The following is a 23480-nucleotide window of genomic DNA, read 5'->3' as shown; positions in this document are numbered from 1 at the left end:
TTTGGGATGAAAATACATTTGAGAATAAGTTTGTTTTTTTTGTTTTTTTTGTCCCATCAGAGATTCAGCCTAAACATTTGTTTTCCAATGAAATAAATTCAACATTTTCTATTTTATATAAAACAGATCTGAACCCTAATTTAGGTATCTCTCATCTCCTTCCTGTTTCCTGCTCCACATCAGGATTCTTTATGCTTTTCATTAAGACGTGAGCCATGAAAAAGCCCCACATTGTATATTTTCGCAATGAAACAATCTGGGGACGATTTTTTTCTTTCAAAGCTGTTCTGCAAATTTCATCACTCCCTCATGCTCTACGAGTCATGACTTTATTGTGCAGACCTCCTCCTCTGCTCGGTGTGCTCCAGAGAAGAGCCCATTTCTGGTTTGAACCAGTGTGATTTGTTACACAACACAGCAGTGGCAAGGCAGAGGCTTTGGTGGACATACACTGGCAAGGACATTACAACACTTACGATGTAAAAAGTCTTCATTTAATCAGATTTTTGTGCATACAATATTCTCTGTTTTGCCCAAAATCGTTTCATTTATGTGCAGGATTTTTAAAAGATTATGGGTGTTTGATGCAGTAGTGTGAATGGATGCAAACTAACTAGAATCTTGAAGCTGTATATGACCTAGAGGTGTATTGTGCAGCTCCACTTATTAGACCCCATTTCATGTTTTTCCTCCTTACATAATCTCAATGTTTGTTTTTTTTGGGGGGTTTTTTCAACCACGATCCAGCCTGTACATTCCGGTGGTTGGCATAGCAACAGGGCAGCATCCCTCTCCATCCTTTGTCCAGTGTCTCCCCAGTTCGTTTGAGCTTCCCAGGCAGAGGGAGGCTTGGATTCTGCATGCAAATAGAACCCCCTTATTTCGGCTTCAAAAGCGAGGAAGCGGAAAGATTTTACTTGGTGACTGAATGTCAGCGAGCCGCTTTCACAGATCGTCACAGGGTGGTGATCCCCACATCCTGAGTTGGCGGCTACATCACCCGAGTGGTAAACAAGGGGGACAGTTCTGCCGACAGAGAGCCAAGAGCAACAGTTTTGAATCTCGAAAAAGAGATGTTACTTGAAAGCTGACATTTCATGCTTTCAGGCACAAAAAAACATGAGCACAGCTGACACGATGTCTTAAGAAAAGTGGACATTATGTCCCTCTGTACCTTTTACCCTGGAAGTTACACTGGGAAAACTGGCCTGACAGTGGCTTGTAGTGGTTAGATTAAAGGCTTGGATTCTGGTTCATACAGTCTCTGGTCACTTTGCTTTTATCATAAGTGGTAATTCTGCCACGCACACGGAGCAACTTCTTTGAATTCAAGCATCTAGATGTAGGTTCTTACCAGAACTCTTTATCTGGTAAGAAATACAAAATATCCACAGTGGCAGTTAGCAGCAGACAAAATGTCTTGATAATATCAGAGGTGAATAGGTTGGAGACTGTAGAAACAGTAGCTCAAGACACTGCTTGTCACAACGGAGTGGAAGTCCATCTCTGAACACACACATTGAACTTTGAAGCAGATGGGAGACAACAGAAGAAAAACACACCGGATGCTGCTCCTGTCTGTCTGGTCTGACGAGTCTTTGACGTAAACAACATGAAAACAAGGATCCACCCTTCCTTGTGTCAATGGTTCAGGCTGACAGTGGATGCTCAGTAATTTGGAAAAGTTATCTTAGCATGTTTCCTTAGAACCAGTCGGCCATTGTTTGAACGCTTTGGTCATTTTATGACCACAGTGTACCCACCTTCTGATGGTTACGTCCAACAGGACAATGCATGACCTCACAAATCATCTCAGACTGGTTTCTTGACATGCGCTCACAGCGGCCATGCTCACCAAATTTCCATCTGATGGAGCAACTACATCGCTGGGATATGGTGGAACGCAGAATATGCATTATGGATGCACAGCTAAAATCATCTGAAGCAATTAGGTGATGATATAATGTCAACAAGGGCTTACATGTTACAGACACAGTTTTAAATATTTACTACAAAGAATTGAAGGCAAAAGAGAGTCCAACCTGTTGCTAGAAAGATGTGCTTAATAAAGTGGCCACCTAGAGTATAATCTTTGTCAGAGTCTACATTTAATTTCGCTGTTTTTTTCCCCTCCATGGGTGAGTTTACAATCTCCACTTTGACCTCGTCTAATTTGAACCTGCACTGTAATACGGCATGTTAGCTTGGTGCTCAGGGTAAAGCCTGTTTGTTCAGGCACATGTGTGTGCAGATAGTCTGGGAATTCAGCAAAGCCACGTACACAACAGATGAAGGGTAGAACAAGGTTTATGATTTAAAAAGCAACAAAAAAAACAAAAAAAAAAAAAGCTAGAGAACAGCTTTTTTTAGTCATTTTTTTTCTGTCCAGCTGCCGTTCCTCACACAGGAACCAGCCCTTCACTTTGAGATTGGTTAGTTTGTTCCAGTGAGAGCCAATCAGTGCACTGACTAACAACTTTATGTTGTGAAGCAGCTGGGATCTAGGTGAAAGGTCTCAGAAACAAACCCAGTGGCCCTTCCCCCTGGAAGGGAGAGCACAGCAGAAATGCTCGTTTATGTCTCGTGCAAGTCTGAAAAAAAAAAAAAAGTTCTCATCAAAGTCCAACACCAGCTAACGGATGCAAGGACACAGAGTACTCGGGTACTTATTTAGGTTAGTCTTTGTAACCCCTGAAGAAATCCCGTGTTAGAAATACAGATATCTGTAATACTGAAGGTTAAAACCAGGTCACAGGCAAAGTCAGAGCCACCCATAAAGATCAGTGTAAAGGAGTTTTGACAGAGAACCGACAGGGATATTGTCCTCAGGCCATTGCATTGAAAGAGCCTAATAACTATGAGTGCCTCACTATCCAGTTTCCACCCACGGGAGACGGAAGAAAAACAACCGTGAGAACAAAGCAGGCGTTGAACGGTTGGTTAGAAATGTGCCAAGCTGAGACCACAGAATGTTTTTGGCATATGGGAGGTACAGTCTGCTAAACTGGACTTATGCTTTGGTGCATTTCATTTTGCTGTTCTGTGTTTAGCTTCTTATATGATCCTGCAGCATGGGATGGTTGAAGTGTTTTGGCAAATTGGAGCAGATATTCTGCAGACCAGCCTGTATCTCTCTAGATGGCTACTTGAAACCACACTTTTCCTTTTGTCTGTCATGTCCAGCAGAATGGATGCTTCACTGTCAGCTTTGCTAAAAAAAAAAAAAAAAAAATCTAAATCCTCATTTAAAAAAAAAGTTAATCTTGTCTCACTTAACATATTTATGCAACACATCATTAAATCTTGCCATCCTCATGAGCAAATCCCAAATAAGACAATTTAATACAAGACTCAAACACACGCATTTGTGATAAAATAAATGTTTTAAATGTATCAATAAAAATCACCAGGTTCAGTAAACTTGATGTTTGACCAAATCAGGTGCATTACAATATATCGCAGTTAACAAAAGGATAAAACTCCTTGAGGAAACTTTACAAATGGCATTATGGAAAGAGCCACCACTTTATAACAACTCATGTCTGGGACATCTACAAGTGTACCATACAAGTTGACCAAAATGTGCCAGAACTTGAGGACATCAAACATCATTTAAAAAAAAAAAAAAAAAAAAAAAAAAAAAAGATACTTCCTAGAATGAGAACATTAGTAACATTGAGGACTGGATAGTCAGGTCAACACATTAACAGCACAAGAACTAGTCACATTTAATTTTACACAAGTTGTCCAGCCTTAGCTGCCCTACTCTGCAATGTCCTTGTGCTTTAGTTTGTTTTAGTCTCAGACAGACAAAGAGGGAATGATATGGCATGGGCTAAGAACAGTGTTACAAAAGCCAATCCCTGTTTAATGACACAAGGAGAGGTGTACCCTGACGTCACCAGCTCACAACTACCAAGTATCTCATTACCTTGTTTCAAGTTGACCAGCCAACTTTAAACCATTAGCATTGTAAGTTAAAAATCATCTTAGTGGGAGAGAGGAGAAAAAAAAAAAAAAAAAAAAACAGTACTAGAATATTTTAAAGAAATTTGGGAGGGTGGTAAAAGTCAGTCTGGGAGTTGCAGGTTTTAGTAATCCGTCGGTTCCTCGCCCTCTTCATTCAGCAGACAAGTGCGGATCAGAGCCTCCGTCACGCCGTACGGATCACAGTTGGCTGACGGGCGTCGGTCTTCGAAGTAGCCCCTCTTCTCCTGGCCGACGCTGCGGGGAATGCGAATGCTGGCGCCACGGTTGGCCACGCCTGCGGAGAATTCATGAATGTTTGACGTTTCGTGGCGGCCAGTGAGGCGGCGGGCGTTGTCGAGACCCCCTTTAGGATCGTAGGCACGTATGTGGTACTCGTGACGCTTTCCGAGCTTCTCAATGGACTCTTCAATAGCTCTGAAAGCAGAACGGCAACATGAGTGTCGGATATAGCAAACAACTACTCTTTAAATTTAAAAAAAATAAAAATAAAAAGTACAAATCGTCTTTGCAACTCACTTTAGCCCACCGTCTTCCCTCATTTCTTTTGTGCTGAAGTTTGTATGGCAGCCTGCGCCGTTCCAGTTTCCTGGGATGGGCTTGGGGTCGAACGATGCCACAACACCAAAGTCTTCGCAGACACGGTGCAAGATGAAGCGCGCCACCCACAGATGATCACCCATGTCAATCCCCTCACATGGTCCAACCTGAAACTCCCACTGAAACGCACAAGCAAACAATCATTCCATAACCAAGTGGGAAAACCCAAGACAAACGTCAAAGCACACATTGGGCTCATATTCATACCTGGGCAGGCATCACTTCTGCATTTGTTCCACAGATGTTGACTCCGGCATACAAACATGCTCTGTAATGAGCCTCTACAATATCTCTGCCATAGGCCTTGTCAGCTCCAACTCCACAGTAATATGGACCTACAAAGATAAAAAGTGTTAAGATATACAATGTTGCCTTCATGCAGACAGAACTAAGCAGACAACTTGCTCACCTTGTGGTCCAGGAAAACCGTTGGACGGCCAGCCGAAGGGATGTCCATCTGTGCCCAGTATGGTGTACTCCTGCTCCATGCCAAACCAGGGATGCTGGTCTGCCACCATCTCCATCACCTTCTTACATGTGATGCGAAGGTTGGTTTCTGCAGAAAGGAAATTTGGGTTGAGTAAATTATTCAACTTTGATATTCACACAATTCAAACAGCATTTACAGACTGAGTTGCTTAATGTTGGGTCCTCTAAATGTTAAAAAAAAAAAAAAAAAAAGCTTTATGATTATTACACTGGCTTACTAACCAGCAGGTTTGCGGTTGTACTTCTGGACTTCACACAGGACCAGCTTGTTGGGATCTTTGCGGAACGGATCGCGAAACATGGCAGCAGGAATCAGATACATGTCGCTGTTTGAGCCTTCTGCCTGGTAGGTACTGGAGCCATCAAAGTTCCACTCAGGGAGATCTGCAAGAAAAGAAGAAATAAGAGCAACTGTTACACTTGGGGTCACTGGGTTCAATGTGTACAGCTGCTTCTATAGGTTCATGAGACCGACACTTGCCTTCAATACTTTTGGGCTCAAAATCAAGAGTTCTTGTTTTGCACCGGAGCCCCTCTCCTGTTCCATCAACCCAAATGTACATGGCCTGGACTTTATCCCCCTGGGGGAGCTCCATGTACTGCTGCTTGATGGTTTTACTCAAGCTGGCGCTGGCGGACGTGGCCATCTTAACTGATACTATAACACACCTGAGAGTGCGAGGAGGAGAGAGTAAATATGTTAGATGGGCTGAGATGGATCACATGTTGCGTAACTAGCTGGGCTTCGGGAGGAGGGGCGCAAAATCGCAAAAAGCAGCATCATTGTCATTTTGATTTTCTAGAAGGGGAGGTGGGGGGGGGGGGTTGAAAAACATGTTGAGGATGTGGAAGGAAAAAAAAAAAAAAACATTTCCAGTTTTATCCGCGTGGTGAACAAAAGGGGCTATTTTCTCACACGGATGCTGACTAATAAATTTAGGACGGAGACGAGAACAGCGCAAATAAGACAACTCGGAGAAAATCCATTTTAACTGTACTGTTACGCATCTTGTTGCTACCATCATGGTTACTATTGTTGACTGCAAGAGGGTGACATGATTACATCATTCCCTTAAATACTCATAAACAAACATACAGTGGAAGTCTAAAACACCGAAACAGACCCAATAACCTCCGCTACAGCACAGAAAACAACAAGCTGAATAAAAACTACCGAAATAAAATATGTAACAATGAAGAGTCTGCCGCAGTTTTAACTTCCCAAGTCTGACTAATTAAACAAGACTGCCGAATAAGAGAAAAAGGTGTAAACATACCTGGAGAAACAAGAAAATTGAAATAAAAACTAAAGGACTTGCAGGTCCAATGTGTGGTTCGATGATGGTTCTTTAGTATCTCTCTCATTCTCCGGTACCGCTGCTAAAGATCGAGCTACTTTTATAAGAGCAGGAACTGGGACGCCTCACTTCTTTGATTGGTCGACTGGGCGGAGCGAGCGCGAGAGAGGAGGGCAAGCCGCTCCTTGATTGGACAGCCTCAAGGCTCCATAGCAGCACCTGAGCTATTATCTCTCCTCAAGGAGTGAGCTCCCCTCTTATGAAGAAACTCAATCTAAAGGGATAAACTGTGAACAAAAAGATAAGTGTCTGGTATTCGGTGCTGAGGACAGATCGTGGAACAAAATGTCCAGCTGCAGGTCCAGTGCAGTCCACTTTAGGATTTGATGAATCCAAGGCGACACCGTGTGGCAGATATTAGTATGACAGCGTTTTGCTTCGTAATCAAAGGTTATATAATGAAAGCTATAGAAACTTATAGGTGCAATTAACTTTTTTATGACACGAATATGAGAATAAAAAAAAAACATAAGATGAATTAATACATTCCTCTAAAAAAATATCTGTCATGTACTTTACGTTATCGTCTTGTATAGAGATGCACTGATTAGTGTTTTTCCCAAATGATACCAGTTTCTGGTTGTGTTTGAGGTCTGATTTTGACTTCTGTTTTATTTTTTTATCTACGTGAAATGAAAGACATGCCTTGTAAGTACGCTGATCGTCATCGTAATTTTGTGTCTCAATTAGAATACATGTTAAACTGTGTTCCTCACTTTAGTTTGTATTAAACTCAAAAGAAGCTATTAGAAGTGCATGGTCTTGTATGGTGCATTCATTGACATCCAAAAGGTTTTTCTCACAAGACTTTATGATTTCCTGTGTGTGGAGATTTTTAACCATTCTGAAATGATTTATAGGTATATATCTGTGCATAATAACTGCAGTAGCTGTTCACGTTTTCTTATAAACATATGAAGATACAAACTCTCCACAAGGCAAACAAAATATTTTGTGAACTTATAAATGTTTTCAACACCTATCCCATTACATGGAGAAAGTGTCATTCCTCAAAGACAACAAACTGTGCCTTTTGGCTGCTTTATACTGTTTAATCAGAAGTAAAGGATATTAAATTTAAATGCAGACACTGTTCCTTTAAAAACTTCAAACGGAAGATGGTCCTATTAGGAATCAAGAAGAAGCAGGTGTTAATGTTACCACGGACCAGGATGAGTAAAGAGACTTTACACACACATATTTTAGGTAAATACAAGTCATTTGTCATATGTTACTTAATTGCTTTAATTTAGTGCTGTTCTTGGTTGACAATTGGTTTGCCCTTCCACTAGAACTTGCTGCTTTTTCTTAGCTTAAAAATACACCCATACGTGGCAGGAGTGTAATTGCTGTGAAATTAGTGTTTCCCAACCCCGGACCCCATTCAGATGATTGCAATTCAGCAAAACCTTGTTAATCAGCCATCAATTGAAATCATGTGTGCTGAAGCAGGGACATGCCTAAAACATGCAGGGCAGTGTGTCTTGAGGACAGGGGTTGAAAAGCACTACTGTAGACAACTGGAACAAAAAAAAAAAAAAAAAAGAAAAAAAAAATTGCTTGACTGGTCAGTTTATTGTGCGTGATCAAAACCCACATAACAAAATTTGTGAGTAATCTCACAAGTAAAACGTCTGCAGCAAGGCATTGATTCTGTTTAGTCCAGCTTTTTCTGCAGCTGAAAAGATTGAGGTTAAAAATCACGAAAGAGCAATTTGACTTCCTCCAAACTGGGGATGAGTTATAATGGACTATCACTGGTTCTGAGTTTGCTTAGCACACAACCAGACATTTCTGCTTCCTCTCAGTCTGTATCCCTCTGGTTGAACTCTGCTCTGGATTCAAAGTGGGGAATTCACCACACTTATTCTTCTTTTCTATTTACATGAAAGCACATTTACTTATTTTAAACAGACGTATTCGTGAGCAAATCCTGACTGTTCCATGTATCTTATTTAGTTATTTTTTTTAAGTGTGCTACTTAAGTCTGAACCCCAATGATCTTTCTTTACATCAGGGGTCACCAACTCCAGTCCTCCAGGGCTGCCATCCTGCAACTTTTAGATTCACCTCTGCTCCAAAATGTCTGAATTCCCTCACCAGCATTCATTCCTCTCTGCAACAGGCTGGAAACGAGCAGTTTATTTGATCCAGGTGTGTTTGAGCAGAGACGCATCTAAAAGTTACAGGATGGTAGCCCTCGAGGACTGCAGTTGGTGACCTCTGCTTTACATCATAACACTTACTGGTGTCTCTCAAAGGGGATTTTACACTTAGCTTTTAATACAGTGCCACCTGCTGGACTGAGTCTGTCAGAGCAGTGATGAAGATGAGAATAAATTGCAGAAGTTGTCAAAGTACAACCTAAGATGAGTGTTCAAAAATAGCTGTACAGCACCTCTTTAACTTTTTCAGTTGTTGGGTTTCTTGTCTAAAATGGAGAAAAATAAGCATGTAGAGAGCACAGATCAGACCTACCACTCACTGCAGCCTCTTGGCTCTTACTCCGCCACACACTAACTAAATACAAGGTTAAAATAACATTTCTTACATATACTTTTAATTTTGCACTTGTTCGTCTTATAGCTTGCAGGTAGTAGCAATTGCCGCTGACTCATGTTTGTCCACATGTCTTAAAAAAATCAGACTCTGCACTTATAGAGAGTCAAGGTATCACGAGAACAGAACCTGTCTGACAACGTGAAGTTGGCTAAAAGACTTGAAAAGCAACATATCGAGCCCTGACCCGGGGTGCAAAACAAAGCCGCTGATATTTATCAGCCTGGAAGTAATTTATAAAGCATTGGGATTCCAGTGAACCACAGAAACATGGTTTACTAGGTCATGAAACAAGGTGGTCCTTCTTCGACTACTTCAGCAACTTTCTCTTTTTTTTTGTTTGTTTGTTTGCTTGTTTCTGTGTAGAGGTTTTCCCTCATTTCTGATAATGAAGTGGGTTGTCACTGGCTTATAATCCATGGCTGGAACAATGGCGCTGATAAGATCGTCGGAGTGATGTAAACAGCTGACCTACTCTTCTGCCCTCTGAGTCATCTGGGTCAATCATCGCTGAGCTGTTTTAAAATTTCAGACAATGGTTCAGTCGCCTAATCCCATATTGTAACACATTACAAGAAATGAAGACGATTACCTAATTGAGAGGAGAAATGTCTTCGTAGCATGCAAAGGATTGTTTTATGTCCCCCCCCCTTTTAGATCGGAAGCAACACATCACTGCTCTAAAGCTCTCTTGTTGGAAAGTGTGAGTTTTTGTGTGTACTCGTGCAGACAAAATATGTCGAGCTGACACAGATTAGTCGGTGTCAAATCTGCCTGAGGGCATGGTGCAAGCTGCTTCACCAGTCTGTTGGGAGTTTTCTGTCATGTGAAACCTAATATTTAAAGAGGATAACCAACCCATGCTAAAGAATTCATGTGGGAGGAAACATGGCAAACAAAATGATTTTGTTTTACAAGCTGGCTGATATTTTTGTTCTATAAAATACACGCATTTAAATAAAGGCATTATTGAAGAAAACATTCTAAACATTATCAGGAAAAATACAGAGCATTTTATGACTTTGGAAGTTTTTTTTTAAAAAAGTATTTAAAATTAAATATTAGATCCAAAATTAAGGAGGTTTTAGTGTGTTTTGAGTGTGAGATAATGTATCAAGTACTTGTATGTATCTTTACATCTTATGAATTTTGATTGCTTGATTTATTTATTTTTTTGTATGTTAAACCATCCCTGCATCTCCACTGCAACCACAAGCAAGCATTTAATTACATCAGTTGAAACGTATAAATCATTATTTGTGAAAAAAATAACTGAACGTTTTCAACAAGTAGTCAGTGTTGCAAACATCTTAAAGCCAATAAATGGGTATGGGTGAGGGAAGATTGCTTAGTAGTGTCTAATTTGCTTCAATTGTTTAAAAAATCTTTCATCTAATTGACTAAGCTGAGAACGATTGTTTTATTAAAACTCCTAAACCACCTCCCTGGCTCTTGCAGATCTGGGCTGTAGATGTTTAAACCTGGACACGTCGCCGCTCAGAGAGGACCTGCTGATACTGCGAGAATCTGACGTAAGTGTTTTTACAAGTCTTATCGCACAGTGTGGATGATGGGATTACTCTCACTAAGTGAAGGACGAAGCGTGTTTTGCGAAGTTGTAACTATTTAGTGGCAACGTGTTGAATAAGACTGCTCTTCATGGAAACTTTTCACATGTAGCCGTCTTATTTTTTATGCTACATTTTGTGCAGTGTGCAAAACTGAAGTAATGAAAATAAGCTGTCAGGATAAAGTAGTCAAGACACATGAGGTTGGATTCACATAATTTTGGATGTAGCAAAATAAGGATAAAGTCAGAATTCTCAGAATTCTGAGATTAAAGTCAGAATTCAGAATTTTTTCTCAAAATTCTGAGATTAAAGTCAGAACCCTAATCAGATTCCATACTTTTTTGTAAATATTTTCATAGTTGTTTGATTTCTGCTCAATTTACCATCAAGATTATCAATATCAGTCATTGAAAAATATTAGAGAAACCAAAATGTAGTAATTTTATATTCCAGCAGAGGGCAGCAGCTGCTAATGTTAAATTTAGCAGGAGACATTTTGATCTTATAGAGAAGTTTAAAGACTGAACTCGCCATTTAGATTAAATTATTTTTGAAATACAAACTGTTTTATCCGAGTCAAACAGAAAGGGAACTCTGAATTAACCTGGTTCAGATTAGTTGTTTCCTCTGTCACTCAGGACTATTGATTTTTTTTTTTCACATTTTCATCTTCTTTCTTTGTAGTCCTGACTTGAATCTCTCACTCTGTGCAGAATGAGCGGGGTGATGGTTACACCTCCACCCTACTCGTTCTCTTAACAAGTAGGCTCTAACCTCTGCGTTCTCTCCACTGACATACATCTTCTCATCCTCTAAGACACAGGACAACACTCTGCCTTAAAAATTAATAAAGCTGACCACATACTTGTCACTACTTCATTGTCCAGCGTGTCCTCTGTTACTCATCAGTCCAGTTGTAAATAAGTCCAGCCTCCAGGGATCATGTGCCTCTAAAGCTCCTTCACAGAATTTCATGTGGCTCGTCAAGAAGTAAACGATTCACAAACACACATATTGACATGGCAACATCAAAAACTGTTAATATTTATAAAATAAAAATCAACAAGAGTAAAAAGATGCACATTCCCAGACATTCTTGCTTTTATTCTCTCTGCCATGTAGCCGTGAGTTTGAAAGCAGAGCAGCATGAAACATCATGGGTTATATTTAATCCAGACTTGCTGTTCTTTGGGGATAATAACTTTTTTGCTCCATTCCAGGACTTGTCTGTCATCTTGACATGGCAATATCTCCCGACTCCACTGTTTCATAGTCAGTTTCATTTATTTCCAAACACCATTTCACACCCTGCTGGCTTTAACTAGGTATTATACAGCGAGTGGGGAGTGTGCTGCAGATTGAATCGTGACAGAGACAACAATGTTTCTAGTGAAAAATAAGAGAATATTGGAACTTACAGACTTTATAACTAAAAAAGTGAATATTTTGTGTCATTCTGATCCCATACGGCTTTAATTCAATGTGTGTATTTTTTATTTTATTTTATTTTGAATGACTGGTGGATTTATAATCACCAAATTCATGTCAGATTGTAAATTGATTTATTGATTATAATGCTGTGTTTTGCATTCTTGTGTCGCTTTTTCCTTCCTAATTTTTAAATACATTTTATTAAATAAAGAATGTAATGATCAGCTGGTAAAATTTTGTAGGTGTTGGAAATAAAGAATTAAAAAGCAGTGTAAAAATCATTTCAGAATTTGAATTTCCATGAAATCTGTAGGCTTTAATTACTAAATAATCTTTTTCTTTTTTTTCCTCTAAGATGAAATCCAGGTTGTTTAATTTGGTATTTTGGAAGTGTTTAGTAGAAAAGGAGTGACACATAATATGCTAAAACACATAAAACACATATATTGTTAAAACTGAGCTTTAATCGAGCAGCTGGATCAAGTTTTACGCCACACAACGAGTCGTAAAATATGAAAGTGAGTCAGTATGAAGCTCTTGCATGTCAGTTTTCTATGGAACACATTAGCTTGAGCATATGCTAAACGCTAAACACTGAACACTTAAAAACAGGTTTTTAATAAAAACATGTTGTTCTTCTTATTCTGGGTCCCCCTCAGCGATTAAGCTAAGCTAAGCTACCTCATTATTTCTGCTATAAATGGATAAAATTAAAAGGGTAGTTTAGGAATTTTGTAGATAGATGTAATGGTAAACCTATTTCTACCAGCATGTATGTCATTCACCTTGAAGAAAACTTATTTCTGTTACTTTGTGCTCAGTACAACAGAAAAAGAGAGAGCTGCTATCTAAAGTAATTCTCATCAACACACAAAATTGGGATAAACAGTATTTTATCCTAATAAAATACTGTTTTATTGACGCTACTAGCAGCTTTAGTAGTTCTCTATGGCAAGTCATTAGTGTACATATTCAATATCCTAGCTATCAGGCATTTTTTAACATGATAGATGCCACCAGGAACCACCAGATGCTCAATAAACACCACTAAGTTTGCAACAAGCACTGCCCAGAGTTCAATTCTGAAATCTTCCTTACAGACACGAGACATCAGAATAAAAACCAGAATAAATGCTGCCATTTTACAAATGAATAAATACTACTCAGCTAAAACATGCTTTACATCCCATTTATAAATGAAAACTGCTGGTTGCTTTGTACAGCAGTGAAATTGACGTTCCTGTCATTTATTAACAACTTCTCCCATAACAGCCTAGTGATGCCCGCAGGGGCCTTCCTCCATGGATGTGTGTGTGTTGCGTTGCCAGCAGGTGGTCCTACCCATGGCTTGGTGGGTGAGCGTGGTACAGTCACTGCTGCCACTGTCGCTGACATATCAGAGCTGTTTATTAAGAGGATGACAACTCTATCAAGCCCCATAAGCGGGCCCTCGTGCACAGGAGTTCTTTTGTTACTTTCAGCGAAGGTGTCATCAATCTTGCTGCCATGCTACTCTCTTGAGCTGTTGATGGCAAACACAATTCCTCCCTTTCTGCCTGGCCTCTCCCGCCTCGCAGCCTGGATTCAGGCGTAGCGAGAGGGAATCGGATAGATAGGAAGACTTTCCCCGAGAGTGCCTGTTCCTGACAGGCGACAGGGCGGACCACTTGGACACCGGGGGTGGATATATGGGACCGTGTAATGAAAAGACGTTGACAGGACCTGCTTGCTTTGTAATGAAGGTCCTCTTCAGCGTTGAATGGATACACACATCTTTCACACTTTTGTCCTCCTGTCTTCCCCACTGAATCTTTCTCATCCGTTTTAAACCTAAAATAGCGAGAGTAAAAGGAGCATCCAAGACAACGGCTCCGGGTGTTAAGCAGTTATGTTGCTGTGAGACCTTTTTCGTCTGCTTTTGTTTGTATTTTTAATAATAGAGTGTGTAATCAAACAAACTTTACCATCAAACTGTGATAACTCGAGTAAAAAAAAAAAAAAAACAGCAGCTTTCAAAGATTATTTCAATTATGACAGGAAAAAAAGCTACCCAAACCAACCTGGGACTGGGTGAAAAAGTTATGAGACTAATCACGATTTCAGGTGAGAAATTCTGAAGTTGCGAGACTCAAACTCACTCAAAATTGTTTGATTACGTGAAGAGAGAGAGATGCATAATCTACACATGGAGAAACAGCCAACTAAAATCACTCAAACCTCATTTAGGGTCAAATTACCTCAGTGGAGAGTTTCAAGGGCAAAAACTCTGCCGACCAAAAACACAGATCTGACACACTTTTGCCCCCCAAAAAATATTGATGGTCCATTTGAGTTAATGAAGGCCTCCAATTATTTGTGGTGTAAAACAAAAGGAACATTGCGCTAACAGGCAAACAGTCATGGTGGTGGCAGTGTGACGGTTCAGGACTTGGCAATCTGCCATAACTGATGGAAACGCGAATCTGCTCTGTTGCAGAAAATCTGGTAGGAGAACGTTTGACCATCGGTTTGTGACCATAAGCTCAACCACGCTCAACCTCCATGCAGTAGGAAAATGATCTAAAGCACAGCAGCACTTTCACCTGTGAATGGAAAAACAAAGAAATAATCAAGCTCAATGCTTTTGTTGATTGAGATTCTTCAAAGATAATGACAAAATCCCTCCATAGCGAAGTAAAAGACATCTTGCCAGTTACTGTCCATGCTTGACGCTGGTTGTTGTGTTTAGGCTCAGAGGGCTATCACTTCCTCACAAAAGGGGCCAGGCTGGTTTTTCTTTTAGTAAATGAAATAATTAAACTACTCTTTTATTAATAATTCCAATTATATTTCTCTCATTAACATTTGTTTAATGACATGTGTGGAACAAACACTTTTTTCCCCTTGTACTATAAATGCAAAGACATTCTGTGATTTATTTTTTTTTTTATTATTATTATTATTATTTAAAAAAAGCAGCTAAGCTTGTTTTGCAGCTGGGATTAGAAAGTAAATCCTTCTCTCAGCCCGTGAAGATGCAGCTGAATTTTCACCTCCTTTCTGTCAGTGTTATTCAAGACTCCGCTCGGCTCAAAGTGATGGACTGTGATGTATGTACTCCACTTAAGCATCGACTGAGGTCACAGACTCCATAAATGTCTCAGACAACTCTGATATTTTAATCTCTTTTTAGTTGGGGAAACGTTGGACCTTTGCCCAATCAATACGCAGGGCAAGAGCCTTGCCAAGATACCTCATGGTAACTTTTCATTGTTCTGTCTGGAAGCCGAAATGTCAACCAGAATAGCACCGCTCACGCTAAAGCTGAAATACGGCTGTCTGCAGTCAAAAACATCCCTCATTTATGACCCAGAAGCTTCTGACAATAACAAACACAGAAAATGCCAAAAATGCCCGAGGAGGGGGAGGAGGAGGGGTGCAGACTGACACCTGAAATTTCCCTTTTCTGCTCTCAAATCAAATCCAACCTGTTTAATTCATCAGTCAACAATAGCTCCCAAATGGTGGAGTGGGAGGGGAGGCGGTGGTGGGGGTGGCGCGGTTCCCTTTCTGAGAAAACGCAGCCAAAAATATCAAGACGCTCTCTCACATTAACATTGCTAATTTGTTTGCCAATGGTTTCCAAGGCGCCGAATAATTGGCTGCGAGATATTGTTTGTTCAGGTGTTCCACATAATTGAATCCTGCATTGAAAATTCTGCAGATGAATGTTGGAGGAATAGTGAAAAGAAAAGAAATCAGGCAGTTTGTCGTGCATTCCTTTTGAAACCAAGTGATTGCCGTAGATTAATTCTCATCCCAATAGCGACAAGTCATGATTGCTGCACATTAATTTTCTGGCTAATGTACAATGAGCTCACGTTCTGAATTATTAAAAAAAAAAAAAAAAAAAACTCATGTTCACCAGTTTCCAATTAGCGTCCTGTTGTTGAGCTCCTTTTTGAGGAACCTTTTTCTTTTTTTCTTTTGAGATGATATGCTTTCCTTTGCGCTTGCTGACCTTTTGAATCTCACAGATTGAATTCATGAGCCCATTATTTCCAACCAAAAATGGTGCTTTTGTCAGCAATCTGCTGTGAGCGCTGTGCTGATAAGCATGTTAATGTGTGTTGCTGCAAAGCCAGGCCTCATACGCACATATGGAAGCGATATGGCGTCCAGCTGGACACATGTGTTGACAGAGCCGGATGATGTATTTGATCATAGTTAGGTTGTGGGGAGGGTCACGCTGGGGTTTGATTTGGCTGCACGGTGCTGACCTAACGCCTCAGCTCAATCCGTCACCTTGTCCTCCCCTTGACTCCTTACCCTGTGATCCTCCTTTCCCACCCCAAAGAGCCCAAGAAAAACAATCCTGGTGCTTGAGACCCTCCCTGCACTCCAACTCCTGTCTGGACAGAAATAAATTAGACGTGGAATCAGGGGTTCTGTTTTCTTACACATTTCAAGCACAGATTTCAAACGAGGAGGGGAAAAAAAGAAAAAAACAACATTTTTAAGACGGCGTCGAAAGAAAAACAACTGGAACTGAAAATTGAATCAGATAATCCTTGACTCGTTAGTCAATATTTATATTGTTGGTTGACATAAAAAAAACCAATCAAAATAGAAATTTGAATGCTGTGTTAAATGGACAAAAGAAAAAAAAAACAGTTTACTGATCATAATTAGAAATACATTTGCACTGCTGGATGCATAAAGCTAAAAACATGGAAAGAGAAATTACATCTTCAAGCCAAAATAACAAAACAGTCTCTAAAGCCTCGTGGTGCTGCAGTTTACCCAGATCTGACTCAATGATTTAAATAAACTCATTTTACCATCAACAGTTTGGCAGGTTTCTTGTTTTAACTCGTACCTTTCAACGCCTCTCACAGTTACTGGCAATCCCAGTTAAAATGCATGAAAAACTGTAAATGAGTACATTTTTGATAGCAACGGCCTGAACTCAGATCAAAAATTTTAGAATAACCTTATCTTTAATTTGACTACATTTATTTGGTGGAGAATAAAATACTACAGAAGCGAGAAAAAAAAAAGAAAAAGGAGCATCTTTTATCAAGAGTGCCAGAATTATTTGCACTTTAACGAAAGATAAAACTACTAAAACCACTGCATTATTTTTCGTCCTACGCTTTTTTAAATTTGATCAGAATGTCTCAGAACTTCAGTTTAGTAATCCATGATTCTCTGTGTCCCTGGGGTATAAATTTGACGTGACACATAGGCCCATTTCTTTTTGCCTCTAACCACTTGGCTGGACAAGGACTCGTATTTATCTTGCCACCACACAAATAGCAGGGAGGGAAAAATAAGAGCCTTCAAAGCTTACTGCTCAAAGAGCACTGCAGCAAAGACTGGCAACGTAGGGTCACTAAGTCTTCATACCAACCATTAGATGCTTCATAAATGCCAACAGGTTGAGACGGCAGGAAAAAAAAAAACAATATGTTCTGCCATTGGAAACATAAGAAGCTTACAACGACTGAAAATGTGTTCTCTCTCTCCCAGAGCGGCAAGAACAAAACATCGGTCTGTTTTTTCGGCTTTGGTTCAGGAGTTTTTGCAGCTTGTTCTTGTCGCATCATCTGGACATAACCTTTTTTTTCTTCTTTTGTGTCAAGCAAAAATTTTGCAGTTTGTCTGAAATTTTAAGTTGGCATGGTCCCCAACATGTTTCTCTGTTTTACTGGCTTCAAGATTGTTTTGATGACAAACGCTCCAGATAGGTTTAGTGCGAAGAAAGAAATGACTTTACGGGAAGAACCATTAGGCCTGCTGTTAAGTACATTGGCAAAACTTTATGCTGTTGTCCTGTTTTTCTTCAAAAACGGTCCAGTGAATGTTGTTACAGGATGAACATTTTAAATATTAGCAGAACATTTCCAATTGGTCATCCCTGAGTTTTTCAGCAGGGTAACAAACATAAAACCAAATAAATATAGAACATTTTTACCATACATAAAATCAACCTTTCATGGCCAACCTTGTGAAATGTTCTAGGAGATTTCTAAGCACTGTCCTTTTTGATGATTGTAGGGGAAAAAAATGTTACAAGCTCTTCAGAGTTTCTTTTAGGGTGTAAAAGACTATATAAAGTTTTGAACTGGCACTTTTTCATACTGTTTCAGATTTGAAACAGGCAACACGGCTTACACAGATCTGATGTGACACCATCTTCTTCTTGCTCTAAACTTGTGCCAAGTTGTGCATTTTCCAACACTCCCAATTCCCATTTCTGCCTTTCCCTCTGGATTTGTTGGCAAGAAGCTGAGATGAAAAATAATTTTCTTTGCCAACTCTCAGCTCTTTGCACATACTTAAAATTCAAATACACAAAAGTGACAAAACTCTGTTAATGTCTCCCAAAATGCTAAATGAGAGATTCTAGACCACTAATATTTTGTCAGACCTTTAGTTTTAATTTGGCCTCAGGTCCTTCATGTCTTCGGCATTGTTTTTGATAACCTGGAACATCATAACAATGACTTCCAGTCAGAGATCAGTCGAGTTTTCAGTCTTTTCTCCCTCGCTTAAGGCATAGGCAGTGTATAGGTAGGAGGAATTTGCAGTGAGGTCAACACATTTTACTCCCGTTTCTCAGGGGTTATTTTCGTATTGGTGGTGTTTACGTTCCTGACTGGAGGCGGGTGGCTGTTGTCAGTGGGCACCGTTGCCATGGAGGGGTGAGCTCAATCTGCGACAATGGTGAGGTGGGCGGTTCATGTCAAAAGCTACATCCGCATGAGTGCCACAACACAAGGCTTTGCTGTAGAACATTGCATTATAATACAGGCATGGTGAGGCGCAACGTTTATTTTTATATTATTTAATTTTCATGATCACGGGATTAGTAGGAGTTAAGTTTTAGCTATGAATGAGTGTAGATAATTGCTTAAGACAATTATTAGTAAAGTAGTAATTTACATCAAACTTTATTGTGATACACATCCTGTACACATTAGCAGAAATCAAAAGAAAATATGAAAATACATAAGTGTGCACACACCATTAAACTAATAGTCTACTGGACCAGCTTTGATTCAGTTCCAGGCTATTAGTTTTCCATATCTTGGGTTAGTGAAACATTTCCCTCTGCTTCACATATGTTCTCCAAATCTCTGTGATTGTCAGGACAGCTCTTCTCCACAACTTTCTTCAGGTGATTTCACAGCAGCACTGTCCAAAACTCAAGTTTTGAAGATCCCAGCTCCAACACACCTGAATCTAATGGTCGATTTACCTTCTCGGCATCTCATCCATCTGCAAAGGCAAAAAAATTCACATTTTGGAACAAAACCGCATAAAAAAAACTTGCTACAGTGGGTCATGAAAACTAACTCCGAATGATCCATTTTATTTTTCTTCTAGTGCTTTTGTTGATACAAAAATAACCGCTTATTTTGTCACAATGATATTGGGGGGGGAAAAAAATCAAATCCTCCCTCATCTGTTGGTTTTGAGCAGAAATTTTAGGGTCAAAGCTAATATTTAGACCTATTCTGTCTTTCGTCCTTATATCCCTGACATATAGAGACTAGAGGAGACATATAGAGACTAGAGGAGACATATAGAGACTAGAGGAGACATATAGAGACTAGAGGAGACTGCTGTCACATGTAGAACCCAACCAGTGCTAATCACCTGTGGCTCCTCCAAAAGTACCGTCAGGCTCCTGGCAGCCTCCCTGCCTGACGTCTTGTCTATTCATCGGTTTTGTAGAAATGTTCAGTTCCAGTAGCATCACTGTTCTATATTTTCTTAACTGCGCTTTGTTATTTATGTATATTGTACTGTGTAAGTAGTTGCACCTTCCTTTTGACTGATGTAATAAGATCATTTTAATGCTCATAGTTTATATTTCGGTAAACTATGTGGTTTTAGCTAAATAATATAAATGAGAAAATTCTTCTTCTCCTCCTCCTTATTAGCATTGATATTACATTGTCATTTGTTTCTGTTATCATTAAAATTGGTACTTATGACTATGATCCAATTGTTGACCTTTATTCTAATACTCAGTCAGATGAAATGAAACGATAATCAAACAAAACTAAAATAAGTTAAACCATCAACAAAAAAGACAGCAGGCGTTATAACATATTTTATTGTTACCAAATAAATTGTATTTGATAATGATAAAACTTAGTCATGTTTTATTTAATCGTTCAACACTTGCAGTCTTTTTCTTTTGTTCAGGGAGACTGCAGAGAGTCTTTCTCTTTTGTGGAATTATTATTATTATTTTTAATCTATAGAAATTCTTTAATTTCAAATTAAGAATTTGAAATGCATGTGCCTTTGCCAGAAAAACAAAACCCAATTTGTTTTGTTGTCGCTAAATTGGATACAGCTCACCTGGACTGTGACGCCCCTCTCTTTAAACCAAAACACTAATTTGATTTCTGAATCTAGGTCAGTATTATCTGAGCTCTTCTCGTACTTCTGTTTATTGAGCCAGGTGTGTTTGCTTGTGTGTGTGTGTGTGTGTGTGTGTGTGCATGAGAGATTCTAAGAATCTCCCGGTCTGATAATCAGTGACAAAGATGTTATAGCAGTGTGACAGAGTTCTATTTGCCATGACGAACGTCTTCATCTGATCACTTTCCCTGTGTTTTCATTTATATTTGTATTTCTTTTTGCAACTTATCAACTGCTAGCATCTGCGCTATTTCCAGGCGGATACACCACAGTGGGCCGGGAATTCAGAGAATTCAGGCAAGGCCACGGCAGCTCAAGCAGGTGGAGGAAAAGTAAGGGCTATTTACAGAAAGAAAGGATAAGGAAGAAAAAAAACAGAGGTAGTGTTGGGGAGTGGAAAAAAAAAGCAAGAGTCCTCTCTACTTGAAGTGTTTAGCAGACATGCTGTCAGACTCGGAGGTTAGAGGGGATGATTGTATCGACAGGCTTTATTTGCTGGTTATAAGTGAAAAAGAGTCAGAAAGCAGGCAGGAGCAGAAAATGCTTCTGATGCAGAAACGCGCCATAAATCACCACATGCAGTTCGTGCTGAATGAAAAATGAAAGCAACAAACACCTGCTGAATGTTGCCAATTTTCTCAGCACTCTGTATTAACTCAAGCATATTTGCTCCATCAGACAACATGTCCAATTTAATTTGGCCCAAATGGCTTTGAAGTACACTTCCACTTGGTGTCATTGTCAAAAGGCAAAATCTCAACTCTGTTAAATTGTCAATAACGTGATTATGATTTATGTTATTGTGTTTTAGCATTTTCACATGGCAGCGGAGTGCCTCGGTGCATGGGAAAGAGGACAAAACCACACAGGGTCACAGAATATGAACAAGGTTTGATTTAGTTCCGTTTTGTTTGCGCAAACGTCAGTTTGTGTTTGGATCAGTCACTTGGATTTATAGCGTTCAGATTACGATGCAGTGAGGGGACTGACAGAAACATGTAAACTCTTCTTTGTGTATATGAAAATGTACAAACAATTTCATGCCACGTGTTTGAGCTTTTCAGTCTTCACTGCACACATTTGCACTTTCACAATTTATGCAGAGAATTAGAAACATTGTTCAGTGTGTACGGAGCTACATGGATGGCAGATTTTTTTTTTTTTTTATTCAGTCTTTTTAAGGTTTTTCTATTGATATGGCAAGATTTAGTTGGCTCATTTGATTTACGTCCTTTGATTTCAGGTGATTAAAAGAATATTTAAAAACGGATGAAAAAATAAATCCAGGAATGCATTTCTTTTTTTTTTTTCCGTTATCCATCCATTTTCAGGCTGCAGGGAGGCAGTTGCCTTTTTCCAGTGGTCAATGGAAAACAAGTGAGACACTTAGAGGTTCTCGTAAGGGTGCGATGAATCTACCAAGCATGTTTTTTTTGGCAGTGGGAGGAAAATGGAAGATCTCTAGAGAAAAGCTACGCACGCATGGCTTAGAACATCCAATCTCCAGTACAACTGGGTGCATGTAAACCCATGATCTTCTTGATGCAAGTACTAATATTATACTAATGCTAATATTATGTCAACATTTATTGAAGAATTTCATCAGTAGATCTCTAACCTCTTTTCTTTAAATACCGAGTACCACACTGCTTGCTTTTCATTAACCCTCTTAATAGTGGTGACCCAAAGTCATTGTGTTGCAGTTGGACTACGCGTGTGTTACAGAGTATATTGGATTTTAACATAGTGATAGACAGATGACTTATAGTAATATAGTTGAGGAATTCTAAGCATTTTATAAAGTGAAAATTAAATATTCATGAAATGTAAATTGTGCACACAAATCAGAAAATGTAGCAAATGAACATTTGAGTAGTTTAGGATTACCTAATTTCAATTATAAGAATAAAAGACATGTGCAGGGCCCATGTTTATAATTCTGATACAAAAGACAAAGTTTTAAATTGTGCACATATTTCTAAGTGTACATCATCATTACACAAGTGAATAAAAGTCAAAGGCAAAGTGGGTCTGTTAATAAAGAGCAGACTGCTGGACTGCAGGAGCTTGATTTTCAAACTAAACTTACACTAATACAAGAACTGGTACAGAACGTTTGTTTTTGTCAGTATCTAACAAAATAGAATCAGTCATTTTTACCAGCAGTTGATAAAAATCCCATTTAGGATTGATTATAACTATTTTAATCATCTGAGTTTAGTCAATGCACACTTGGCCGTCTTGAAAAAGGAATTGCCCATCAGTGTAGTATAGGGTTTTTACACACTGATTAAAAAAAATAAAGCACTGGCAACATTTCACTAAAACAGACTCATTTCTTCAGAAACCTCACATGTAAGTGCCTTAGTTGTTATTCCTCACTTTGTCAACTGAATGGGTGCTGTAAGTATAAAGCATTTGTGATGCAAAGTAAGCCAGAGTTGTGTTTCTGCCGCTTTGCTGAGGCTTTTCAGTTGGCGCTGCCTCATGATTTCTGACCCCACCCCTATTCTCGCCACCGCCGATGCTGAACTCTGTTTTCTCTCATCTCTGTGGCAACCAGAGTAACTTGCCTTTGTGAATATGTTTGTCCACAGTTAAGGTGTCGCCTGTGTGTTTAATGGACCTCCCAGTCTGCGTCAATGTCCGTCTCAGTGTCCCTCTGCCTCCCTGCCCGGCGGAGTTGAGAGGCTGGGTCCTGCCGCCGTTTGTCCCCGGTGTCAGCGATTGCGAATGAGATACAGCTGATAATGGCTGCTTTGTTCACTTTGCTAGATGTGCTGAAGCTGTGCTCCTGTGGACCAGGAGACGCCTGGTCAAACAGAGGCATACAAAGGCTCTGGAAACGGACGGCCGCAGCCCATTCTCCACAGTCTGCTGTGCTGCCAGCATACGCCACCTTCCACAGCCATGCTGAATTACTACCCTCACAACCTTTCACACTAATAAAAGGGTCTCTTTTACTCGACGGGGACACTGACATTTGCTTTTTGTCACATACAAAGGGTTTTTAATGCAAAGTTTTTTTTGTTTTTTTTACATGATTACTCAGAGGTCATATACG

At 39.6% G+C, this 23480-nt stretch overlaps 1 protein-coding gene and 1 long non-coding RNA gene across 2 annotated transcripts; both read right to left on the bottom strand.

Annotated features, from left to right (window-relative positions):
- Positions 1 to 733: 733 nt before the first annotated feature.
- Positions 734 to 21942, bottom strand: LOC106962269 (uncharacterized). The gene is made up of 3 exons (XR_001427937.1): positions 21930 to 21942; positions 18168 to 18172; positions 734 to 3015 (listed from the first exon to the last, which is right to left on the bottom strand). It is a non-coding gene; the product is annotated as an uncharacterized LOC106962269 (long non-coding RNA).
- Positions 3637 to 6462, bottom strand: LOC106962267 (glutamine synthetase). The gene is made up of 7 exons (XM_015056569.1): positions 6354 to 6462; positions 5558 to 5745; positions 5299 to 5460; positions 4997 to 5143; positions 4795 to 4922; positions 4507 to 4706; positions 3637 to 4404 (listed from the first exon to the last, which is right to left on the bottom strand). Exons 2-7 carry the CDS (start codon positions 5721 to 5723, stop codon positions 4092 to 4094), a joined length of 1116 nt encoding a protein of 371 aa, XP_014912055.1. The 5' UTR covers positions 5724 to 5745; positions 6354 to 6462; the 3' UTR covers positions 3637 to 4091.
- Positions 21943 to 23480: the final 1538 nt, after the last annotated feature.

This window comes from Poecilia latipinna, unplaced genomic scaffold (assembly GCF_001443285.1).
Source record: "Poecilia latipinna isolate Pla-1442-1.1 unplaced genomic scaffold, P_latipinna-1.0 Scaffold1392, whole genome shotgun sequence".
Taxonomy (NCBI): Eukaryota; Metazoa; Chordata; class Actinopteri; order Cyprinodontiformes; family Poeciliidae; genus Poecilia; species Poecilia latipinna.
Note: the sequence above shows the minus strand (reverse complement) of the source record. Positions and strands in the feature narration are given on the sequence as shown.

Coding starts and splice junctions, on each gene's coding strand:
- LOC106962267 (XM_015056569.1), bottom strand. CDS start 5,723: ATGGCCACGTCCGCCAGCGCCAGCTTGAGTAAAACCATCAAGCAGCAG. Junction 5,144..5,298: donor GTACAACCGCAAACCTGCTG/GTTAGTAAGCCA, acceptor TCCTTTCTGCAG/AAACCAACCTTCGCATCACA. Junction 4,923..4,996: donor CGGTTTTCCTGGACCACAAG/GTGAGCAAGTTG, acceptor TTATCTTTGTAG/GTCCATATTACTGTGGAGTT.